Source organism: Bidens hawaiensis, unplaced genomic scaffold, assembly GCF_021521415.1.
Source record: "Bidens hawaiensis isolate Kalapana, Puna unplaced genomic scaffold, B.hawaiensis_p1.1 tig00027355_1, whole genome shotgun sequence".
Taxonomy (NCBI): domain Eukaryota; kingdom Viridiplantae; phylum Streptophyta; class Magnoliopsida; order Asterales; family Asteraceae; genus Bidens; species Bidens hawaiensis.
In genome coordinates, this window is record NW_027494435.1 from 94,855 (window position 1) to 122,377 (window position 27,523).

General features: G+C 34.2%; 1 protein-coding gene across 1 annotated transcript; it reads right to left on the bottom strand.

Annotated features, from left to right (window-relative positions):
- Positions 1 to 651: 651 nt before the first annotated feature.
- LOC143575396 (sugar transporter ERD6-like 6) lies at positions 652 to 8,253 on the bottom strand. The gene is made up of 18 exons (XM_077059792.1): positions 8,030 to 8,253; positions 7,899 to 7,961; positions 7,736 to 7,825; positions 7,601 to 7,660; positions 7,458 to 7,523; positions 7,290 to 7,355; positions 6,465 to 6,540; positions 5,651 to 5,715; positions 5,456 to 5,548; positions 5,281 to 5,361; positions 5,113 to 5,197; positions 4,360 to 4,406; positions 4,199 to 4,261; positions 1,844 to 1,903; positions 1,647 to 1,712; positions 1,473 to 1,532; positions 984 to 1,098; positions 652 to 906 (listed from the first exon to the last, which is right to left on the bottom strand). Exons 1-18 carry the CDS (start codon positions 8,216 to 8,218, stop codon positions 794 to 796), a joined length of 1,458 nt encoding a protein of 485 aa, XP_076915907.1. The 5' UTR covers positions 8,219 to 8,253; the 3' UTR covers positions 652 to 793.
- Between the last annotated feature and the right edge of the window lie 19,270 nt (positions 8,254 to 27,523).

The window sequence follows — 27,523 nt, forward strand, 5'->3', positions numbered from 1 at the left end:
TGATTTGAGTTTTGTAAAAAACTTTTGTATAAAAATAAGTTTAAAAATATCTCAAATAAGATTAGAACCCACAACCTTTTGGTTAAATGTCATACTCATTTGCCACAAAACCAAGCTAGTGGTTATGTAATTGTGTTGAAACATTGATTATAATTTTTTTTTTAAAACAGAAAAATTTCGAGACTAGCGGGGTGTCGGGAATGTGGCCGTCTACTACCCTGCCATACCCTTATCCGACCCTGAGTGTTCTGTATACAATGCAAATACCTAATAATAATATTATGTTTTTAAACAAATAGTTTATACTGGTTTTTCATGTTGACCCGAAACCTAGAATTCAAACCCAAGAACCAACCCAAAGTCCCGAAGTACTTCGGTTCGGGTTCAGGTTAGCCTTTTCTCAGGTTCGGGTTTTTTGGGTTTGATTGGTTTGGGGTTGAGTTTTTTGGGGTTGGGTTTCGAGTAAAAGTGACAGCCCTACCCCTATCAATGAGTATGCAATTATAGTCCTAATTAACTATTTACAAACCCCTATTGCTAGTTAGTTAAGAAAACCCTGAACAATACAGCCATTACCAATCAATCCCTCTACTTTCGCAGCACAAACAACCTCAACTTTCTTATTCTTTCTCTTCATAAAAGATTTATTTCAACAAGTGATGTTCTTTTGGATCGGTAAGAATCACAAACTCCACATATGTTACAAAACCCCCGAAAACATAAACAAATAAATAATTTAAAAACAAAACCGCATAAAATAACGATGAAGAAGAATCAACAAAACATATTCATCTTATCTTAAAGAAAACTGAATCTCCTCCAATGTCTTCCCCTTTGTTTCCGGCACCAAAATGGTAGCAAACACAACAGTACTAGCACACATAAGCATGTACAAAGTAAATGTCCCTGTCAAAACATATATAAATTTAACAAAATAATAATCATACTAATTTTTGATAATTCAATTATGAGTGTTAACGAACCTCCACCGCTCCATGCTAAAAGCAAAGGCGCAGTCATTGTAATTAACCATGCAATAAACCAATTGGCTAATGTTGCAATACTGCCAGCTAGACCTTTAATGTTCACGGGAAGAATCTGTAACATAAATAATAATAATAATAATATAATTATTGTTTACTAAATAAAGGCTAGAGAATATTGCACAGATAGTCCTTGTGGTTTGATCATAATGCAAGTTTGGTCCCTTGATATTAAAAATTGCAAAGTTAATCCAAACATTTGTGAGAGGGTTGTACGTTTAGTCCTCACCGTTAATCCCAGTTAGTTTTTAACAGAAAAGTAAATTTCATGTGCCATTATGGAATTTGACATCACTTTTCTATCAAAATCTAACCGTAATTAACGGTGGGGACTAAACATGCAACCATCACACAAATGTTTGGACTAAGTTTGCAAGTGTTAAACCTAGGGACAATTTGTACAATTTTCTTTAAAAGATAGTTAATTACCTCGGACATTATAACCCATGGGATGGGCCCCATTCCAAGAGAAAACCCGATTACCATACCCTAAAATAAAACAAGATAAGAACTTAGTTAATATATTAAAAAATAATATATTAATTTAATAATTTATGATGAAATGAAAATATATAATAAATTGAAAAAAATATGAAGACATACCACAACTCCAACTACTGATAATATACCCATTGCAGAATACAATGAAGAATTTTCTTCCACAAAACTCTGAGAATTTAATTTTTTTCACAAATTTATAATAATATTGATGAATAAAGAGAATATAAATATTGACTAAAATAGTTTGGGTTTATCTAAATTGTTAAAAGATATACAGAAAAAAAATAATAAATGATTACCTTAATGAAGAAGGAAGCTGCGACGACCACAAGACTGATAGTCATTCCAGCAGAGGAAACCTACAGATATTAAAATTAAAAAAAGAAATTGCTAAAAAAGAAACATGTCAAAAGGTGACCAAAGTGTAATTGGGCCTAAAGTTTTGGGCTACACCATTTATTATCTTTTTATAGATTACTTAACATTTCAAAATAAAAATTAGAATCCATAAATTCAATAACAAAAGTCAGTTATCACTTATCACTGTTTACAGGTCCGGTCTCAGTTCGGTTTTTGGTAAGTACAAAACTAAAACCAAACAGAAAATTTGGTTTAAATAAACATATAACCATACGTCGGTTTGGGTTGTGTTTGGTTATTTTGATTCCGTTAAGTTGGTTTATTGGTTGGTTATTTTGGTTTCACGCACAACCCTAGGCACTGACTGAAATAATATAACTGCTGTCATCACATATCACACTGATGTGGCCTAAACTATACATATTATTATTATATAATTATTTTATACAACTTTAAATACTTTTGAACCAGGTTTTTAATGAATATTATTCTTAGTTGGCTCATATGTGAGTTTTTAAGATTTTAAGAGTCAATGAGCTGAAACGTTAACTTAAAAAGAAAAAAAGATGTGTTTACCCATCAACCATGGAAATTGCTATCACTCTACTGTATTGTTATTAACCTTGATTTGTTTAAATTATTTAGTTATGAAATAATTTACATTATATTAAGTTGAAAAGTAATAATATAACTTTGTTTGCTTTTGAATGACAACACAGGTTTATATAATTTGAAGTTGAGCTGTGGTGACAAAGAATTGAATTGATCGGCTAATTCAATAGCAATTATTTGGGGCCGAGAAATAAACTTGAGTGCAGTTAAAAGATTAAATAATGGACTTAATTAAATTAATGGGTTTAAGTCCATTAATTACAAATGTGTTTGGTGGCCCGCTTGTGATTTGGTTTTCTTTCGTGGAAAGCAAGAAAGGCAAAGAAAGAAATAGGGAAGGAATTTGGAGTCAGCATGATTTATTAAGGGGGCTGCCCTGAGGTTGCTGTGGATCGCAAGGACAAGAAAGAAAGAAAGAGGATTGACCGTCTTGGTTCGAGCAAAGAGCGTTTGGGTTCAACACCAACTCAACCAAACATCATTATTATTGGTTTGAATTTATCATTATCTCTATGAATTCATTTGAACCAATTTATTTTCTTTTGTTTTTAAGTATGGTTGTTGGCTAAAGCCTTAGACCGCCTAGGCTTATGATGAACTTTTGTTGACGTTGGATTTTGGTTTGGATTTTGTTTTCATTTATGGATTTATGACTAAGTAAGAGGTTTATTTTTATTCGTTCGATGCATATGTGTGCTTAGGTTTGTTTGGCGAGTTTTATTGTTTCACAGTTTTCTTGGTGATTGTTTGTCATAAAATAGGATTCTGTTAGGTCTACTGTGTGTTTTTGACTAGTTTATGGTTGATTTGCAATAATACCATAGGAACAATAATAATTAATCAAGTAGATTTAAGTGTGCTGCTAATCTAAATAGCTGTGAGGTGATAGCTTATGTGATAGGTCTTGGTTAATGAATTGCTAGATTTAGTTCTCTGTAAGGAGTCCGTCTAGGTTTGGTTTATTTGCCTTGTCTATCTAGTTGAGTGGATTCTTTAAACTACCTTTGATTTCCGCGCTGTAAGGTAGGATTTCTTATAGAGGTACTTGTCATAAAATAAATTAGCGACCGTAAGGGAGTCTAATTAAAACCGGTAATTTTAATAACTTATTAGGATTCCATAGGTGTCTTCTTGAGAAGGGTCAAGAGACCTGTTCGGTTTCCCATTAAGTGAATAGTTTAAGATCCCAGTTCCATAACTTAGCATTTTCCAACCATTTGATAACTTAGCATTTTCCAACCATTTGATAATTGATTCTAGCCTAGGTGGTTGTTCGTCATCGTCTGAATTAAATCCAGGTTTAAGTCATCTTAAGTTTTATTAATTAGTTTTAATATTAGTTTAATATTAGTATTTAGTAAAACCCCCTTTTAAGAATATAAAATAAATAGCGCGTCAGTTGATAGAGTTTAATTTAGCTAGTTACGTAATTTAAAGAGTCTCGTGGGTTCGATATCCGGACTTACTTAGCTGTACTAGAGTCGACCGGTTCACTTGCCGGTTAGTAGTTTAGTTAAGTTAAGAGTCTAGAATTATTACTTAGTGTCTATATTAGCATAATTTAGTTAATAATTATTTGACTACTTTTAGCACATCACACACCCATAACCGTTGACTCTTTTTGGAGAACACGATCCAACCCGTTCCACAGTAAAAGGTTACCCGATCCCAGGTTCACTTACAGTGAGCAGAATCCTGCGGCCAGTCTTGTCAACCAACCATGTGGAAACCCCAGTTGCAATAACCTAAATGTTGCAATATATTATTAATTAAAGTAATTTTAATTACAAAATAAAGTTAGATGGAAAAATAATATTGTAATCAAGTAGCTGTTGATGCTTACTTGGATAGCACCAAGTCCTAATGTAGCAGCATCACTGCTTGAAATTCCTGTCCAGTGAATAAAAATCAAATTTAATACATAGATTATTTGAATTTTATAATTTTCATTTTATTATTACAGATTCAAGCAGTGAAAACATAACTAAACAATATTTCCAACGGTTTATTTTGTTATGACTGATTATCTAATTCTGAAAGATTACATAATCATTCTCAAAATGCACGTCCAAATGCCTCCGTAGCTACTCAAGATCAGCTCAATAAAATCTCAAATCGAACTGAGCTTAACCAAGCTTGAGTCTAAAAATAGTCTTGTTTAAAAAACACGCCCAAATCCGAGGTTCACTTATCGAGCTCAAGATGGCTCGAGAGCCTAAACGAGCCTCTTATTTGTATAACTTTTATTTGATGAACTAAATATATATTTATATAATAATAATTATTATTATTATATATAAAAAATTATGATAAAAATACTAAATAGTATGCATAATGTTATTTATTAAAACTATAACCAAAATGTATACAAATAATAACTATTGATTAATGTGTACAAATTAACTAATAAATAGCAAGCAAGCTAAAGCTTGAACTTTAGAAATATGGCTCGAAACAAGCCGAAGCTCGGCTTCTGACTAGTTTTTTTTTCAAGCTTGGGCTTGAGTCGTTTACTATTTATTAATTCTTTTATATACATTTTTAATTATTTTTACACATATTATAATTACATATATTATAATACAGTAATACTAACCTGCAGACTGAAAGATGTTACTAGCATAGAAAAGAACACCATTGATTCCACTTAGCTGTTGAAGAACAAGTAATCCAATTCCTATCTGCAATTATTCAAGTTTAAAAAAAAAATAATAAAATAAAATCCATCAACAAAACAACACAGAAAACAAAAATAGAACAATACCATTAGAGGAAACCAATATCTTCTTTGTTTAAGATCTGAAAACCGAATTGCGGTTCTTCGGCTTGATGATGCGACTGACCTCTGAAAAATATAAAGTATTTGCCTATCATTGTAACATCAGTCTTCAAAAATATCTTTTTTACTTAAACTAATGGTATATTTAATTAACATTTACCTTAATTTCATTTACTTCAACAGTAATATCGGTATCAAACCCGCGAAGGACTTGTAAAGATGCTTCAAAGTCATCAGTCATACCCATTTTTGCCTGCAAGGTTTAACATAATGTTATTCAAAAATTACTTACTATTTAAAGAACTCCAATAAATATAAGTAAATAATTAAATTTTAAAAACTTGATTAATCATACCAGCCACCGAGGAGATTCGGGAATAAAAAAGAGACCAGGAATCAAAATTAAGCATGGCAAAGTTCCTTCAAAAGAAATTATGGAGGAGGTTATGCGTTTTTATTCCAATTTAATGTTAGAAATTGGCTTGTTTGTTAATGAGTTGAGCTGGGCTGGCTCCGTTTGTAAACGAGCCGACCCAAGCCAGCTCCATTTGTAAATGAGCCTAACGAGCATGTGAAGGTAAGGTCGACCCGTTGGTTTGCTCGTTAGGCTCATTTAGAACTTCAGATGGCTTGTTGGCTCGCTCGTTAGACTCGTTTACATGTCTGGTTGGCTCGTTATAATTAAAGCCCAAATTTTAATATATATAAACTATAACCCACTTTTGATACAAACAAATTATAGATTCTGTAGTTTATAAATTCTGCATCATCATGTGTTTTGTTAAACGTGCACGCGTGTGCACACACATATGTTTGTGTGTGTGGGTGTGCATGCGCATGTATAAAAAAATTCAAATTAATTCTTTTTTCAATAATCGAGCTCGCTCGGGCTTTTTACAACTGAGCATACAACCGTAGTATGAGTGGGTTGATTTGAGTTATGCCTCATTTCAAACGATCAAACTCCAAAATCATTGTATCTAAAGATTTTGATCATTATTGTAAACGTTATTAATGTTCTACTTATTTATATATATTTATGCAACGTGGACAAGAAGTGCTTGTTGGTCAACCCATGAAGTAACTCATGAAGATCATATATAATAAGAAACTTCATGAAGATGCATGTGTTTTGGTAGTGGAATATGAGGGGTATTTATGTAAATTACCTAAAATTGCAAGTATTCTCCAGTTAACAAAAAGTCCCAGCAAATAAGCAAGCATTATCCCAACTGTAACAGATAACTACAAACACAAAAACATTAATAGTAAAAAAAAATAATAATAAGTATAAACTTGACAAGTAACTAAGGGTGCCAGCTTCTTACACGACCCGAAACACAATATGAAAATAATGAAGTTTTGGGTTGGCATAAAAGCATAACTAACCCGATTAAAAAACAGGTCGTGTTCGGGTTGGCCTGTTTAAATAAAGGGGCCGTGATCAGGTGAACCCATTAACCCGTTTATGACCTGTCTAACCCATATTTTTTTTTCCTACCCAGACTTGATTGCACGTTTACAAATTCATAACCACCTGCCAACCTATTTGACACATTTAAATAAATGGGTCAAATGGGTCGTGTTCGGGTTGACCTCTTTAACCCGTTCAGTTAACGGTCAACCCACTAACCCGTTTATGACCCCGTTTTTTTACAACCCACGAGCTCGACTACCAGGTTTACAACTTGGGTTACACACGTTTAGATAAATGGGTCAAACGGGTTGACCTGTTTAACCCATTTAGTTAAACACGTCAACCCACTAACCCGTTTAACCCACTTTTTACAACCCACCAACTCGATGAACACCTGGCAACCCGTTTGACACGTTTATATAAAGGGGTTAAACGGGCCATTTTCAAGTTAGTGTTGATGTTTCGGACACGAATAAACATATGGGTCGTGTTTGCGTTAAACAATTCAACCCATCAACCCGACAAGATTAACAGACCCCTCTCATATTCACATACCGAATTTTCTGAATAAAACTACCTGATTAACAGAACCGAGCCCTCCTCTCAGATTTTGAGGTGCAATTTCAGCTATATAAACAGGCACCTATATAACAAATCCAAAAAAATATATATATATATATATCTTATCATAGTCTTTATCACAAACATTCTCTTTTCAAAAGCAAATTTAAACAAATAAAGTTACCGTATATGATATAATCCCGACCCCAAATCCTTCTAACAATCTTCCCATGTAAAGAAACGATGTATCCTATCAAAAGTGGTTATAATTTTATAAGAAACCACTTATATATTAAAAAAAAAAAGACCAGTTATTAAATCCCTTACTTTTGCAAATGAGATAGAAAGCCATCCGAGAATATTAGGTATAGCGGCAATCATCAAAGACTGCGATAAAAAGTCAAGTATAATTTGTATCATATTATTGGAGATTAAGTTATGAAATGAAATGAAAAAAGTTACCCCTTTTCTGCCAATATACTCTGCAATTTGACCACTGGCAATGGCACCAACCATGGCACCGACATTTGATAAGGAACCAAACAAAGAAAACTGAAAACAGTTGAAGCACTTTTTAATTGAATGAATTGAAGTTGATATGATATGAATGAAATTGGTTGGTTACCTCTGAAACAGTGAGTTTAAGATCCCGAGTGATTGCAGCTTGTGTAGGTGAAGAATAACCGCCCTGAAAGAAGATGATTTGATTTGAAGTGGTCATTGAACAGGATGTTGGAAGGAAAGCAGAAAACTAACAGTGAATCCGAACTGGATAGGACCAAGGGCGACAATAAGAACACAGGCGAGAACAGAAACAGATCGATCTCTGATCATCTGGGATGACGTCATCATGCTCGATTGCCTTGAGCCCATCCGGTACCAGCTTCCCGTGTGAAGGAATGGCTTCCGGAGATCTCTCTCTTCATTCTCATCTCTGAAACTCATTCTTCTTTTCTTTCAACTCCTGCCTTTGATTCTTCAACTTCAATAATATGTGGTTGCTGACTGCCGGACCACGCTGGACCTGAGGATTAGTGACCGGCGACTAATAATGATGATGATGAGGCAAATGAGTTTGGTTTATGTTTTGCCCCCTCCTTTAAAAGAAATTATGGAGTATTATTGGTGGATAAGTTTTAAATTCAGCATAAATATAATTTGATATTCTTTACACTTAGTACCTTACCCTGTATTCTCGGGTTTAAAATATAAGGAAAAGAAATGATAAGATTGGATAGAGGAAGAAAGGAAAAGAAATTATATACTTAAAAAGCATTCTCGAGTTACAATAAAAGAAAAGAAAAGAAAGTGTTTATTACATTCTTGAGTTATATTGGAAGAAAAAGATAGGAAAAAAAATTATAACTTCACAATTATGTCCTCATAGCAACATGAAAAAGAGAATTAAAATAGGGTAAATTGGTAATATGGTAATGGGATATAAATTTTCCTTCACAATCCGGCCATATTTGGCAGGAAAGTTTTGAAGGAAAAAAGGCTTAACTTTTCCTTCCATTCTCTTTCTTTTCTTTTAATGAAAAAACTCAAGAATAAAAAAAGAAAAATTTTCTTATCTTTTCTTTTCCAATCCCTTCAATAAAAAACTCAAGAATGCAGTGTACATGTATCGAAAATTAATAAAATTTTGTATCAAGTACCCTATCAAATTTATTGGTATGGTATATGTATGGGTATTTTGGAATGCTACCAGGCTATTTGTATAATGCTTAAAACACATTTTAGACCCATTTTTTTTATAGATTATCCAAACACTTATAGGTCATTAAAAATTGAAAAAGAGTCCATTATTTTTAATTAATTAACAAAAGTTAAATAAATAAAAAGGAATAGTCTTGATAACAACAAAGTCTTCATTATTTAAGAATAACAAGGAGGAGCAGGAAGCAATACGACAATTTCGTTAGTTACGTGTTGGATGATTTGGAGAGCCCAAAATGATAAGATTTTTTAATAACAAATCCTTCTCGATGGTAAATTTGGTGAAAGACATCAAGACGACTTCCTTTATTTGGTTCAAGCATAGGAGAAAAGATGCCAGCTTGGAGAGGGAGAAGTGGTGCAAGTTTTAATTTTGTTAATTTTCCTACTTAAGCAGTTTAAATGCTTTTAGCTCGATGTATGCTTATTTTATTTGTTTATACATTTGGGCTTCTTGCGGCTTGTAAGGTGTCCCTTTTTCTTGTTTTATAATAGTGGGAAAACAAACAAAGTTGATTTTGAACAAAAACAGTCACGGTAGCATCTTTATATAAAGGAGTTTTCTATGAAATTATAGCTATTTAAATCCTATTTACGATCCACAATGCCCGAAGAAAGACTTAGCAGGTTGGCGAGGGTAGCTATCGATAACGAAATATTAGAGAATGTAAACTGCGAAGAGTTGATTCACCATTTGCTATCAAGAATGTTAGGAGAGCTTTACAAATCCTCGGTTAGCTATTATCATATTCAATATGTCATAAACTCATTCTATGGTTATAATCTCATGATTTTGCTAATTGTTATGTTTATTGCCATGATTATAATCGGCGTTTAAAAATTGAGTTTACATTATTTAGTATGTTAAAGCATAAGGGAATTATTTTTCCGGGTCGGCCGCGGCACATGAATTCTCAAGGTCGACCCTGAGCAACGGGTTATCCAAGTTATTTATCAAAACAATCCGGATATAAAAAAATATACAAGGCACGTGATGAAATAAAGAGCACGAAGTTTCTAAGTACTTTCAAATTTTATTTTTATTATATTTTTTATAATTGTGTTTAAACTTGACATGTATAAAAGGAATTTATTGGGAAAGCAAAAATACATTTCTTTCAGTAGACCCAATTAATTTTTTTATAGTTATGGATAAACAAACCAAATTTTACTCATTACTCTTTGTATGACTTTTTTTGTCCGAAATCAACGAGTTACTTATACCACTCGTCTTTGGTATATCTAATTCTAGTGAATTTTGTATCATAACACGAGTCTGGTTAAAAACTCCAACATAACTCAACCACAATTTTTTGCACAAGATAAAGTTGAAAAACTAATATCTTTGCTAATGTTAAGTTTCATTGTAAACATTGTCAACAACGTAAAATAGGCTTAGTATACCTTACTTAGACCTAATCTTCTCTTTTAATAGAAAATCCTCAATTTGGATTGGATTCTAATAAAAGTAATATACCAAGACCCTTTTATTAAAAAAAAATCCTCTACATTATCTTAAATATGAAAAAAAAAATTATTGAAAGACTTTTATAAAAAAAAGTAAACCAGAAAGTACGTCATTTTTTATGATAATTGTCCTTTAAAATAAGTGGAAGTATTACATGTTTAAAGCCATAATATTTATATTATTTTTCAGGCTAATACATAGCTAATACTATGTATGTGTAAGAATAAATATAATATATATATATGGCCATCATTATCATTTACATAATATTAGATCAAAATATTAATTATACCTTATTATATATTAGTATGGTAATTGTTGATTGGTCATATTACCTTTAATTAACTAATAAAGGGTTTCCCCTTGGTTGTATATAAAGAGAGATATATATTAACATCATAACCTAATCTCACACACATATAATTTTGTATGTCTCATCTCTCCTAAATCGGGTTCCTCTCAAGAACCCTAACATCATCCTTAACTATACGTTTTAAAGCGGAACTCGATGAAGCTAACAACTATGTCGTCTACATCCCTCTCCGATGCGGTTACTATTCTCTATAACAGGTACGCATATGATTAATGGGTTTATCATATTATCATGTTTTCAATTATCACCATGAGGATTTGATCAACATGTGGTGTCAAGAGCAATGTTGTTTAATCGGTTCTTCATGGTTTTCCATTAATCTGGATTTAAACCGAAAGACTCTAAAGTCTTGATAAACCCTAATTTTGATTTTTATTATGCTTGAACTTATTGATATCAGTTTATATATAAACTGTTTAAAACTTTTAGTACCCGATTTCACATTAAAAACCTGTTAAAAATTTATGGTTTTCCGGTGATGTTCTTCGTGTTCATTATGGGTTTTTTTTTTTGAAAATAATACATATTTTGGTTAAATTCGGATTATGATTGTGTTTTTCCTAAAATAATTGGATAAGAAAATCTCCAACGATTTTTTGAAATTTAAATAATTATTAAGAATATAAATTTCAAAAGTAAACAAATCTTGGCGATAAAATTTATTACCTAACAATTTGAACCAAAATATTATTACCTTAAATAATTTTGGATTTTAGTTCTTACCGAAATCTTGGTTAAACCGATATCTCCTAAAACCGAAATCTCACAAAACCAAACTTTTATTAAAACCGATATTCAGTTAAAAGCCTAAAAATTTTTAAAAACCGAAAACCCAATAAAAAACCGAGAACTCAAGTGTTGAACGAGAACTCATAAGTGTTGACCGAGAACTCATAATTTGACCGAGAACTCATTACTAGAATCGAGAACTCATTAAGTGTTGACCGAGAACTCATAAGTGTTGACCGAGAACTCATAATTTGACCGAGAACTCATAAGTGTTGACCGAGAACTCATTACTAGAATCGAGAACTCATTACAAAACCGAAAACCAAAACTTTTCTAAACTAAATAGGTTATTGTTAACTAATTAAATGTTTTGTAAATACTTAATACTTAAAAACCTTTTACAAAACATAAAAGCTTTACTTGAATGAATTTTGATGTATCACTTTTGCCCAAAGATAATGTGTTACATCTACCCCTCATTCAAGTCTAATTATAAAGCTTTGTTAATTTTGCCTCATGATTTAAATGCCTCATTTCTGCCCAAAGGTGATGTGTTACATTTATATCCAGCAAAGTTAACTCGTGCATAATTAAAATAATTGTCTCACTTCTGCCCAAAGGTGATGTGTTACAATTGTTTTGCACACATATATACTTAAATAAATTTTAATTATGCCCAAAGGTTTTATTTTTTGTTTAAGTAGAACTTTTAATTATAGTTTATTAGTTTGATGTTAATAATAGGCATATTACATCTTCAATAAAATATAATGATCCTCACATGAATGATCATTCTTTAATCTAATGATCATAAATTTAATATGTATTATTTTAATATCACATAACATTACTCACTATAATTTTCTTTAATAAATAACTATCTCATTCAAATCATCCACTCTAACCTCAAACCCAAAAATGTTTTGCTTCATAACGAGTTTCAATAACTTTTAGCTCTTCTCATTTGTTTATTATCTTCAAAGATATGACCATCTCGTTGCTCCTTCTAATAATAGTAATAAAATGGATGAGTCAAACATAATGTCTCTTATGATAATCAATAAACTCATGCTATCAATAGAGTTATTCTAGATTTAGTTTTTCCTAAAACTAATCTAATATCTATAAAATAGTTAAAATAACTCCTAAGATACATACGTTCCTTAAAAAATCTAACTATAAGGTAAAATGATATTACTGAATACATCATAATGTACAATACCATCCCATAAAGTTAAGGGATTACACATGGAAATAAGTACACTTTTCTTATGCATTACATACTAAACTTTTCTACTAGTATAATTTGTTGCCTTAAAAATCAATTATAACACTCAAAAGTACCAAAGGAAAATGAGTGTGTTGATTAGCAACACATGTAAAAGAAAAGAATCTGACAGTGGAACATAATATGTTATTCAACTCACTCTCACTAAAACCTTAAAGAGGATAATTGTAAGGTTCATAGACACAATACAAGTATTACTTCAATCTTTAAGTTCTTTAAGGAGAAGTCTCATTGCAAACATATGCCATTAGATTAGGCATAAGCAACAAGACTATCCATAATTAAAAAGAACAACTGGCTAAAAAATTGATAGTTGTATAATATTAATGATATTTAAGTATGTTAATCCTAATATTCCCATTAACACATGATTGGTTGAGTCTAGTTCTATATGTTTAACAGAAATCAACAAATAACTAACATGAGTGTAAGTGACAAACTTAAATGTTAAGGTTATTAGAAACGTTGAAAAACTGTCTTATAGTTATGCTTTATGATACCTTAAATATTCTGGAGATTAATTAGAATTTAGTATCAATATTTAAGCTACATTATGACAGTTATGAGGTTTGCATAGCCAACATAAAGTCACTCTTACCTTAAACTCTCATATTATTTATTATCAATATATGGATTGAAACATTTAAAATGTAGAACTAGATGCTACTATATACTTTCACAACTTTTGTTATCATGTAAATAAAAATTTAACAAAAGACAAATGAGACATATAAAAATACATCATTTAAAGCCAATTTTCATGAGAAATCATGATATGGTTGATGAGGGTGATTTTTCATAATCTCATTCTTAGTGATTTTAAATCATGTGTTAGATGCCCTAAACATTACTTGGCTAAAGAAATAAGTATGGGTCCACCAGAAGTTGTATTTCACTTATATTCGTGGAACTTATTCAAATAGAATATTAATACATAATTCTTTATCATTTAAAAGGATATTTACTTATATCTAATATGACATCTATGGTCCATGGTTTTAAAGAGATCCATTCATATATACTTAATACAATTTCTTCTAAATGTGTCCCTAAGTTTCTTATGACATATAATGTAACATCCTGATTTTGATAAGAATAATAAAATAAGTTTTGTTATTTAATAGTGTGTCGTTATCGGTTTAGCTAAATAAAATGTGAGTTAGGCTTGTGTTGGGTAAATAAATGTGAGTTATGGACTTGGGCTAAAAAGGAAAGAGATAAAGACCATGGAAGCCCATGACCCATCATATATAAATATTAATTAACCCTTAATCCATTCATTTACACATATTCCATACACCATCCAAAATACACACTTAAGCTCTCTCTCTAGTTTCTCTCTTTTCTCTAGCCGAAACAAGAAGGAAAACCGATCCCGACCCTAGGTAATGATAGTATGATGTTGTATGGATCCGAACCCGTTAGATTTAGTTGCGAAACGACGAGTCGGCACCCTTAAACCGTTAAAGTCATGAGATCCGGATGGAATCGGGTATAAACCGAGCAAAAGATGAGCTTAGGGGTCACCCTAGCTCAGATCTGGATCTAACGGGATGAAAAACGGTGAGAAACGGTGGAAAACGAGTGAGATCTCGTTTTTCTGGCGAAATCGCGGTTTTCCGGCGACGACGGCGCCAGAAAGGCGGCGCCGGAAAGTGGGAACGAGGTTAAGGGGGATGTCAGAGAATGTTTTGACATTCTCTGACCTAACCCTAATTCGTTAACGGAAGTTTAATGAACTAGCCAAATTCGTATGCTAATTCGTTAAAGAAAGAATTACGAACTAGCCCTAGTTCGTATCCAAATTCGTTAGAGAAAACATAACGAATTAACCCCAATTCGTTATGCCCATTCGTTAAGGTTCAATTCGTTATGATGACCAGTTCGTTATAAAAGGGTCATTCGTTATAAGAACCAGTTCGTTATAAGGTTTAGTTCGTCTTAAAGGTCAACTCGTTATACAGGCCAATTCGCTATGAAGGTTAATTCGTTATGAAGTAACGAATTAGCCAATTCGTCATGAAAGACAAAAGTCACGAATGAACCCCAGTTCGTTAAGAACTGGGTAACGAACTAAAAGTTTAATAAAATGACAGAATGGTCCCTGGACTTAGAAAAGAATGGTTTAATTACAAAGAAGCCCTTGTACTTTTTAAGTTAGCAAATTAATTAATGATTTAAAATTCTAATGGAAAATGTGTTAAGACAGTTAATGGAAATAAAATTTTTCCAAGCTGACCTGAAAGCTCTACCCCAGCCAGGGGCTCTGTTCCTTGGACCCTTCTAGGGGCTGCCGCCCCTAGAACCCTGCTGCCAGGGGCGCTGCCCCCGGACCCCCGTTCGTTAAGGGTTATAAGTAGACTAAAAATGCGGTATGAGTAGTAATAGTTAATTTATACGTGTACTTGTAATACAGTTAGTCGCGCTCAGCTCAAGAAAGGAATAACTATTAACCGTGAACGTAACCGAGTTCAGGTGAGTTTCTTGCCCCATTCCTTGTTATGTTTTCTGGGCTATGTGCATACTCGATGTGATAGTTAATACACTTACCTTAAATGGTAAGTGTATGCCATGTATGAATTGTATGTTATTTATGTATATCTAAATGTGAATAAAAGCTTGTCGGTGCGTGAACGATCTTCGGATATTACATGCACTTTCAGGTGATGTTTTGATGATATGATTGTATATGTGATGGATGAATGATGTATGTACGTATGAAACTTACAATTATATAGATGGAAAGGTATGGCATGATAGTAGGAAAGAAAGGGAGACCAGACCCTAATAATCTCCGAGGATGGAGGGTACCGGACCCTAATAATATCCGAGGATGGAGGGTACCAGACCCTAATAATATTCGAGGAAGAGGGGTGACCGGACCCTAATAATATCCGAGGATGGAGGGTACCAGACCCTAATAATATCCGAGGTATGTAGAGCGAATGCTCTTTATAATGTAAGGTTAGTTATGGATTTTTATGAAAGAATGATGAACAAGGTAAGTATGTAAAGCGTACCTTTGGGCACGTATATGTGTCTGTAAAGTAAGTTATCTGATTAACTAGAACTCACTCAGCGTAGCTGACTTTTAGTATGCACGCAGGTTAACAGATTGAGACAACTGGTTTGAGATGGACACGTGGCAGGATTGAAGAGGCTGGCATCTGAAGATTTGTCATGATGTTTTGAATGTCATAAATTTATGTTATGTTTTAAAAGACAAGTTATGGATGTTTGTAACGAATGGTTGATTTATATTATTCCACGAAAGTTTTAATTAACTCTGATATTTAGAACTGTGTTTATGAGTAAATCCAACCCCAAAAGTGAGGCAACGGTAACGGGGTCTTACATATAAAGGAAAGCAAATCAAGTCTAACGTATGTATGGGAAATTCTCACATCACGTACATCATTGAAACTCTGTATGTAGTTTTCCAAGAGATATTAAATATCAGTGGGAGCCTTAAGTGACTCAATCATAACTTACAAGATCTGCAAGAGGTGGGGGAGTGAAAACTTGATATTATCTCAATTACACTTCCACAACACTATTCCACCAAAACTTATCTCCTTAGAATTTACTACTACTACTCTTACAAAAGTTTCATTGTTGCTTAAATATGGGCAAATTCAGATTTCTTACTATACTAATCCTCACCAAGAGAAACTGCAACAACTTATATTATTAACTTGTTTCTCTGTTAGAATCTCTCGGTATTTAAATATTGACCATAAGCATGTTAATTTCTTAAAGGTTTCTAAGGTCAGTGGGAGCAGAATAATTCCTTATAATGACTTGACAAAAGTACAAGAGGCAACGGGGAAGAGAGACATTAAATTTTACTCCAAATTTATCTCCAATTACACCTCTTGTACACCATACTGCACCAACTCTTACACACTTAGAATCCTGAAAATGATAGTAACCTAACCAAGAGCTAATTCATAAAACGAAAACTTCTAATAAACCCAATAATCAACTCAGGAGGTCATCTAGGTTTTATAACCAATTGACTTTGATGATCATGTAACCTCCTTACTAAGTTGAAATGGATGTTGAAAAGTTTACTGATCATACCTTTTTTAATTAAACCATTAATATCAATCAATCTTCTAATTGGAATAAAGCTATTATTAGCAAAATTGACTCCATAAGTCAAAATAAACATTTCAGATTTGGTTGAATCACCTAAGAGTATTCATAACTAAACTAAATCACAATAAAACAAATAGTTAAGACACTAAGAAGCACAATTGATTGTTAAAGGTTATATTCAAGGACAAACCAATTATCAAAGAATATTCTTATCTATATTACAAAATATTTCTTTAAGGATCATTACTGTTCTAGTAGCTTATAATAGTTAAGAGCTACATTAGATGAATATTAAAACAAACTTTCAACCGACTTACATTTTTTATATGTTCATAAACAAACCTAAAAGTTAGAAACTAAAGGTTAAAGAACATTTAGTTTGTAAGTCAATAAAATCTATATATGGGTTAATGCAAACATCAAAATGTGATGAAATCTTTATACAATTAATTTCATCAGAATCCAAGTGGATTAATGTACTTACCTCAAGATGAGTGAGAGCAACTAAAAACAAACTTGTCCTTATATAGATGACATTCTTTTGACAATTATATGTTACATAAGTCAAAGCATTGTTCAGTGATGTGCTCAAAACAGTCAATTAAATATTAACTAAATTAAACAAGTAATAAAAACTAGACCTAAGACTCAACTAAACAAAACACCAGAAAGTGAACCGGTCAATTGTATTAAATCTAAGTAAGTCCGGAATATCGAACCTACGTGACTCTATAAATTACGTAAATTCACTAATCAGACTCGACTTACGACACGACTATTTATTATTAATGTTTTAAGGGGGTTTTTAAACTAATATTAAACTAAGAAAATAAATAAACAAATAAACTAGAAGCAAGCAATTGAACACAAGATCGAAACCAATAAGAGAAGGAATCTACCTAGGTAAGAATCCCATGCATCAACAATCATCAAGCAATGGACAAATAACATGATTATGGAAACTGATTTCTAAACATATTCATCTAACAAACCCTAAGGACCCTTGACCGAATCAAACGAAATCCCAAAGAACAATTATTAGATTATTAAGCAATCAGTATTACTGATTCCTAACAGTCATCAATTAGGATAATTATTAGTATCTAAGGCAAAAAATCTTACGAAACACTAAACCCTAGATAACTTGATAAACTTAACATGACATCATGAACAAGGATCAACACAATAAGCAAGAATATTGTCACTGATCTATCCTAGCATGAGATTGACCAAGACACATAAACAACTCCTCACCTTACAGCTATTGGAGTTTAGTAGAACATTCAAAACCTTAACCAACTATCAACAAGCTTCTATGATCTAATAGACCCACTCAATCACAATAATCAAAACACCAAGTAATGATTAAACATAAACCCTAAATCTAAAGAACAAAATCTAGAGATAAAAGATCTATGTGAAACAATAGTTAACAATCAATCAAGATAACAAATACTCATACGCTTCATGAAAACAAAACCAAGCCTTTTACTATTAAATCAACAAAACCATAATCAAAACATACGTCCAAAGCAAGAATCAAGCGTCAAACATGTTCATCAAACCTAGGTAGACTTGAAGTCTAGCCTAGAATCATTATTAAAAACAATCCTAAACAAGTATTTAAAACAAAGAAGCAAGACATGATAGATAGTGAACAAGAACAATGAAAAAGAACGAGAGAACCCGTCTTAATCGACCCTTGAACACTCGTATGAAAGCTTGATGATCCTCCTTGATTCCTATCTTCAAAACCCCTCCAAAACCTTCGTTTATCTCTCAAAATCGGCTGCCAAAAAGCTTCCCCTCAGCTAGGTTTGCAATCCCCTTTATATAAAACGATAACCGGGCTTGGGCTTTGCAAAAAATGGCTGAACAGTGGTCCTAGACGCCGCGCGACCGGGCCTAGCCACCCCGTCGCGCGGCGCGACGTGCTAAGTGGAATAATCATGTAATCATTAACGAGCAAAACGAAATCAAACTTCTCATGAAATGATAGAAAGAATTGAAGCTTAACATTCAAGACACCAAACGTATAAAACACAATAAACATATAATACTTTACTCAAAACCTAAATTAATAAAAGATAAACGAAACACGAATCAAACCGAACTCAAAACATTAAAGAAACGCAACTTTACACGGGATTCGAGATGTATAAATAGATGTATTTTAAATATCCCCACACTTACTCTTTTTTCGTCCTTGAAAAAGTCTGATGTAGTTGGATCAGAATCGGAAAATTACAGTCTAACAAACATATAGGTTAATTTTTTTAAAGCTCAGAAAACGCAAAAACCGCGATCACCGATATTGTTGTCCACTTAAACCCATGCCTTAATATTTACCGGGACAAATAAGATCCGACAATAATATTACCCAGTGGTTTACACAATTAAGACCTGCTTATTTTCAGCTTTTACCGGACCAGACCACCCCAACTTGACTTAAACCTCAAAATTAGCAGATTTAAAACTTTGTTGCTATATTTTTTTATGAATAGTTAAGACGATCAAGGGTATTGTTTATCCACCTAATCTTAAGCATCAAAGTCTACCAAGCAGCCATTAGATATGATTAAGGTACAATTAATTTATAGCTAGTGTTCCCCACAGCATGACATACCCCCGTTATCAAGCAATACACCGAATCATTACCATAGGTGAGTATGCAAAATTTCATCTGTAGGGCTTACATGTGGCGTGTCCCTTGTGGTCCGTTTCTTAATGGTAATGAGACGCGAGCAAGGGGACCCCACATGGCTAACAGCATGGATGATCAAGTCTGTAATGTATTTGTACTTTGTACTTTTTGTGATCATGTTTAAAGACTTATGTGACAGAAAACTGCGGGTTTGCTCTTTTTTAGCTTTATTTTAAATATTCACAACCCCATTTGGAATTGTGCATACCCAGATGAATAGTCGGCATACAGACCCATGGTCTCCGGACCCGGGGCATCCCATCAATACTAGATTTAAGGTTATAAAACCATACGCCAATGATGTCTAAACACTAAAACTAAGAAGTTTAAGATTTATATCACAGGCTACACGGCATACTCTAACGTTAAACCTCCCAAGCATCATATGATAACGTATTCAAAATTTTTAAACTTTATAATATTTCCACTTTTCATACCAAGAATTACTTATTTTCTACGGACAAAACGCTTTACCCACAAGAGATTTCCGACCTATTTTATCAAATTGCCCTTTCATTTTCAAGGCTGAGCCTACCGACACATCCCAAGTTAAGTGCGCTTTCTTTTATTTATCTCTTATTATTAGTAGTTTGAAAAACCAATTTCCGATAAGCATCATCATCTCCCACTTTAACGCAAAAAACTAACTTCAAGGGACATTTTTAAATATTTTTTAATTTTTTTTATTTTTCTTAATTTAAAGCAAAATTAAACTACGACTCAAATATCCTATCCCCACAATTAAATTATGCATTGTCATCAATGCAAGGATAAGGACGACTTAAAATAAAAATAAAATTAAAATAAAGTCGGACTACAAAAAATTAAAAACCTAAAAATAAAAACAAAAGCAGAATAAAAAGTTAACAAACTAGATAAAGGAAAAGACTTAGCTGGTAATATGCGCATGAAATATGATGCCAAGGTCTTCTTCCATGAATTCCCTCCAACTACGAACGCGCTCAGCAAATGGTAACTCCTTCTCGCACGAACGTAAGCGGCCAAACTAAACAAACATATCTAAAAATGTATCTTATCATAATGATAGATATTATGCATTCAACGTGTTTCAATCAACCGACAAATATATAAAACATGAATAATCAACAGCAAATAGTAATAAAACATAAAGTATACGACTCATCTGCTCCATCATCCCCACACTTGTCTTTTTCATTAAATTCTTCCTTGGGATCGTCTCTCTAGCTCATACAATCTTCAAACTCACAAAACTCAGAAACATAAAACAAAGTTGAACTACCAAAAAAAACTACGTTAGTGACTCAAAGAAAAAGAAAATAGAAATAAAAATAAAATAAAATATACAAACTCTACACTTGAGTTTCACTCAAGAAACCATGTTATGCGAATCACGTGGCAGACCGAGTGGAGCTTCCTCCACCTCGGTAGGACTCCAATGCCCTCAAAGATTCCAAATCACGCTCCGACCATTCGTCAACCTTTGTCTTCTTCTTTCTAACCCCACGAACCCTTTCGATCTTTCGCTTTCCACCACCAATTTCTCTAACACGCTTTACCATTACCCGAGAACTCGAAACCTCTCGCCCCTTTTTCACACTAAACCTCACTGAACGGGAATCATCAATACTAGGACCCATGTTCGAGATAAATGATTCTATCCAGTAAACTGGATGACATGGATCGATAAGACCGTCTTGACCACTCGGATGTCTCATGGACTTTGCCAAATAAGTGGCACTTTCATCGCTGGCTGTAAGAGTTATCTTGCCTTCAAACACATCTATGATTGCCCTAGCAGTACGTAAAAACGGACGACCCAAAATGATAGGAACTCTCTCGTCGGCCTCCATTTCTAAAACAACAAAATCTACGGGAAAAACCAAATTATCTACCTTAACGAGTAAATTCTCCACGACACCCCTCAGATACTTAACGGAACGATCGGATAAAGACAACGTCATACGAGTAGGGGTGAGCTCTCCTAGACCCAACTTTTCATATAAAGAATACGGCATGAGGTTTATGCTAGCTCCAAGATCGGCCAATGCTTGACAAGTCGTATCACTTCCGAAAAGACATGGGATGGTAAAAACGCCGGGGTTGGGTAATTTCTCTGGTACTTTATTAAGAACCACCGCAGAACACTCTCCATTCAGCGATACAGTCGACAACTCCTCCAACTTACCCTTTCTTTTAAGAAGATCTTTCAAAAATTTGGCGTATTTAGGCATATGCTGGAGGACTTCGACGAACGGGAGGTTGAAATTTAATTGGCTAAATATATTGAGAAAATTCCCATAATATTTCGTATGTTGATGTTTTAGACGGGCAAGATACGGGACATAGGCAGGGTTAATGATGTGTGGTGGTGGCCGGGCTCCAACCGGCTTCTTCTCAACTCGTGGCTTAATAATTGGTGTTTTACTTTGTGACTTACCCGGAGCCTCTACCTCTATTTCCTCATCTACCAACTCATCGTCCCCATCTTTCCCAATTTCTCTTCTAACTACCTCCGGTCCAAAAACCCTACCACTACGAGTGAAGATGGCTTTCAATTGAGCACCCGGATTAGTTTGAGGAATACCCGAAAACTGACCTGGGGGCATTTCTTCTAAACGACGAGCAATATCGGTCAACAGTTCTTTGAATATCTAGAATAGAAGATTGTTGATTCTTGAAGAGCACATCGTGTTTGACAAACTTTTTCTGTGTAATTTGGTCTCTCTCCAGGATTTGCTTCTTCATCTCTTCCAAATGCCCAATTCCACCGTTCGAATCCTGCACATTATTTTGAACATTAGTACTATCGGTGTTATTATTATTATTAAAATACTGACCTTGTCCTAGAGCATAAGAATTATGAAATCCGGGTGGTGCTCCTGATGGACGACAATTAGCATTATTCTGATTCGGGTTCTTGTAGGTGTTCCAACTCTGATTATTGTTGTCGTAATTGTTGGGAAACCTATTCTGACCAGCAACAAAATCGACCTGTTGATTCATCACCGGGCACTCCAACGTACCATGTCTTCCCCTACAGAACTCACACCTATCCACCTTGGCATTCAGCTCCTTAACCTCTCTAGTTAGTGATTCCAAAGCAGCAGCCACACTAGTATCCAGATTAATCTGGTGTACACCTCGAGCGGACGATGATGTACTGCTAACGGGAGTGGTATTCCCGCGATGTGGCTATTTGGCATAACCGGATTGAGCAAAGCTCTCAAACATCTCGTTACATTCGGTGACATTCTTCTTTGCCAGTAAACTTCCTCCCGCGGCCGTGTCAAACCGAACTTGGGTTTCGTTGTTCAGCCCATTGTAAAATTTCTCCACGAGAGCCCATGGTGTGAGACCATTCTGTGAACAACGGGCTAGCATGTTCTGAAAACGCTCCCAAGCATGACAATATTTTTCCCCTGGTTCCATGTGAAAAGAATGAATTTGATCACGAAGAACAACCGCTTTAGCAGATGAGAAGTACTTCTTGATAAAAGCTGAACGTAACGCATCCCAAGTAGTGAACGTGCCAGGTGGCTGCGTGTTAAGCCATGTAGCTGCTTTACCTTCAAGTGAAAACAGAAACAGATGTAAGAAAATAGCATCTTCGGTAGCACCTTGTAAATTAAAAGTTTTAAGAACGCGGTAAAGTCGTTTAATGTGAGTCGGTGCATCCTCGTCATCACGCCCATTAAACTGATTGGTTTGAACGATGTTGTTCATGACATATGACGGGATTTTCCATGAGTTGGGGTTTTCGATCTCGGGAACGACGATGCATGACTGGTTTCCGGTTAAGCCATCGAAGGCTTGAGCAGCAATTGTCCTATTGTCGGCCATTGGGACGGCTGGTTGACTTTTCGGACTTTCTGGTGGGGAACTGGGTGGTGACGAATTTGGTGTAGATGTAGCTTCTGACAGTTGTTTCTCTACTGACGAACTAGCCTCGGTCTTCAATGGAGAAAACCCAAGATTATCCAGCGGTGGTCCTTGCGAACGAAGATGTGGCATAAACCTGAAAAACGCAAAAGACCAAGTAAGTAGACTCGAATACTTAAAAATAAACTAAATAAACTAAAACTTAAATTAACTCCTACGATACAAACAAAACTAAAACAAATAGCACGTATGTAGCAGATAAGTCCAAGTAAAGCTAAAAACTCAATTGCTAAGAGTCCCCGGCAACGGCGCCAAAAACTTGATGTGCTCAAAACAGTTAATTAAATATTAACTAAATAAAACAAGTAATAAAAACTAGACCTAAGACTCAACTAAACAAAACACCGACAAGTGAACCGGTCAATTGTATTAAAGCTAAGTAAGTCCGGAATATTGAACCCATATGACTTTATAAATTACGTAAATTAACTAATCAGACTCGACTTACGACACAACTATTTATTGTTAATGTTTTAAGGGGGTTTTTAAACTAATATTAAACTAAGAAAATAAATAAACAATTAAACTAGAAGCAAGCAATTGAACAGAAGATCGAAACCAATAAGAGAAGGAATCTACCTAGGTAAGAATCCCATGCATCAACAATCATCAAGCAATGGACAAATAACATGATTATGGAAACTGATTTCTAAACATATTCATCTAACAAACCCTAAGGACCCTTGACCGAATCAAACGAAATCCCAAGGAACAATTATAGATTATTAAGCAATCAGTATTACTGATTCCTAACAGTCATCAATTAGGGTAATTATTAGTATCTAAGGCAAGAAATCTTACGAAACACTAAACCCTAGATAACTTGATAAACTTAACATGACATCATGAACAAGGATCAACACAATAAGCAAGAATATTGTCACTGATCTATCCTAGCATGAGATTGACCAAGACACATAAACAACTCCTCACCTTACAGCTATTGGAGTTTAGCAGAACATTCAAAACCTTAACCAACTATCAACAAGCTTCTATGATCTAATGGGCCCACTCAATCATAATAATCAAAATACCAAGTAATGATTAAACATAAACCCTAAATCTAAAGAACAAAATCAAGAGATAAAAGATCTATGTGAAGCAATAGTTAACAAGCAATCAAGATAACCAATTCTCATACGCATCATGAAAACAAAAAAAAAAGTCTTTTACTATTAAATCAACAAAACCATAATCAAAACATATGTCCAAAGCAAGAATCAAGCGTCAAACATGTTCATCAAACCTAGGTAGACATGAAGTCTATCCTAGAATCATTATTAAAAACAATCCTAAACAAGTATTTGAAACAAAGAAGCAAGACATGATAGATAATGAACAAGAACAATGAAAAAGAACGAGAGAACCCGTCTTAATCGACCCTTGAACACTCGTATGAAAGCTTGATGATCTTCCTTGATTCCTAGCTTCAAAACTCCTCCAAAACCTTCATTTATCTCTCAAAGTCGGCTGCCAAAAAGCTTCCCCTCGGCTAGGTTTGGCAATCCCCTTTATATAAAACGATTACCGGGCTTGGGCTTTGCAAAAAATGGCTGAACAGTGGTTCTAGGCGCCGCGCGACCAGGCCTGGCCACCCCGTCGCGTGGCGCGGCGTGCTCTAGGGAGGGGTAATGAAATTTCCATGTTATTTCATGCTAGGTTGTAACACCCCGCAACCGCAGCGGAAACGTAAACGGGGTGCGACAGACTCGTCTGATATCAACCACATTGTTTATAAAGAAAACTGAATACATTAATATACTTCAAATTACATTATCTTGTATTTCATTACCGTCTAGGTGATACACACATCATACAATACGATACACAATTCTATTTGTTATAATGTATCCTAATATCCTGCACGCAAATCTTACACACATCAAGCACTTAGCACGTAAGCAATCACTTCATCTTAATTGTACCTGAAAAGCATGAGAGAAAACGGGTCAACTACGAATAGTTGGTGAGTTTCATAATTTGAGTAAACCATGATAAATCCATATCAAAATATAATATTATCTGGGGACACTGTTAACCCAGTACTGTACTCAATCCGGGGGCAATATTAACCCAGAATTACGATGTAATTATGCTGAGCCCACAAGTGAAACCTCTGACTATCACACACGGACCCGTGGCATATCCCCCGCCCACGGAACTGCCCCAAACCGCTATGTCTAACATTACATAGCAAAATATATATCAACAACAAAATAGACATGTGCAACTGGCTGGGAAACATCAGCAAATTCATGCCGGACCAGTTGGGTTTGTCAGACCAATAGTACTATCCACACTCTATCGGCTTTCAGTTAATCACTCGTGTTCCGGGGCCTTAGAATGTTAGCAACTCAGACAATTACCATGTTAGTACATTTCCGTACGATTCCCGTACAATAAAATATATATAAATCCACGCAAATCCATGCGTTCAGTATGTACTTAAACATTTCAGTAAAAACATGCTTCCGCCCCGAGAAAATATTCGAAAACAGTTCAAAAAAAGGGGCTCGTGAAACTCACCTTAGCACATGCAAGCAGGTAACAACAATCATTATCAGTTAACACGTCCAATCTGTAATATGATCCCTACGATCGTTACTATACACTCATTATTAATATAACTTTAACTAAGTTAACCGGTACATCTGGGGACACTGTTAACCCAGCACTGTACCCGTTCTGGGGGCAAGGTTAACCCAGAAACACTTCTCCGGACTCAGACTGTGATGTCGTTTAGAGTTCCATGGTCACAACTACTATTAGTTGTTTTTCTCGTTTTGCGTACCTAGCACGGTTATCCGTTTTTATGTTTCAAAAATGAGTTTGGTCACACACGACCCGAAAATAGTGGTTGACTGATAATTTAATTAAAGATGTGAAATTATAGCTCGGTTTAGACATCCCGATTGGCCGCGGGACCCGTTTCCGTCTTTGGCGTACCGGAAACTGTTAAAATAGGTTAAAATTACTCAAATCATCCGAATTATTTTCGGATGATTCATTTTATACACCAGTCAGCTCGCTTAAGCGAGCTTTACCGGTTTACTCGTTTTAAGCTTTAAAAGTTTGTTTTTGCACAAATAATTATCCGTTTAATCTCGGATCTTGAAATTTTGCACAAATCACTTTTTGACAGTGGGGAATTTTATAAAAATATTTCCAGAATTAATTTCTATATTTAAAATTTATTTATCTATTTTTAAACACCATTTAGACACTAAATATGTCGTAAATACCAAACGATCTTAGAAAAATCCCAAATTTTTCCTGGATGTCCCCTGCCATCCACATAGTCCCCTGTAATTTTTCCAGAACTAAAATCTTCTATTACATGCCATTTTCACTAAAACCGAGCTAGAAAACCCTAGAACTCGTTTAACCGAAAAGCCTAATTAGACTTCTCCAACTGACCTCAAATTTTTTGTGTGACTTATACATGATATAAAAAGCTTATCTGGAATTTTCCAGAATTTTTCATTATATTTAACTATTTTTCACCATTTTTGGCCAAAACCGAGCATTAAATTCACCAAATATTCATCCTTTGTCCAAAAATTACCAAAAATTCACAGAACTCTTATTTTCATGTGTTTAACACCTCTGTAAAATTTCATGACCTAAATCTAAAGCATAAACAATCTGTCCAAATCTCCCAAAACCGAACATAAACCGAATATACCTTTCGTTTTCCGCCACTACAAGCTACAAACTCGTCTTTCCGCCTTATCTATCACTAAACACAGAGCCTACAAACAACATACCACAATACCAAGCAAGTTACACTCACGATCAAGCCATTTCTTTCATGGTTACGGTTATGATACAAAAACAAAGATTTAACCCGTAACAATTCGTTTTTGATTCGTTTAACTCCTTTCTTGGACCAAGATCCCTTGTATAACCCGTATACATCAATTGATCACGCAAGAATCGGTTTTCAT

Bases quoted from the DNA above. Each gene is read 5' to 3' on its own strand.
- LOC143575396 (XM_077059792.1), bottom strand. From the start codon at position 8,218: ATGAGTTTCAGAGATGAGAATGAAGAGAGAGATCTCCGGAAGCCATTC. The intron at 4,407-5,112 runs GTTAGTATTACT...TTCACTGGACAG, and splicing joins TAACATCTTTCAGTCTGCAG to GAATTTCAAGCAGTGATGCT. The intron at 1,099-1,472 runs GTAATTAACTAT...TTTATGTTACAG, and splicing joins CATGGGTTATAATGTCCGAG to ATTCTTCCCGTGAACATTAA.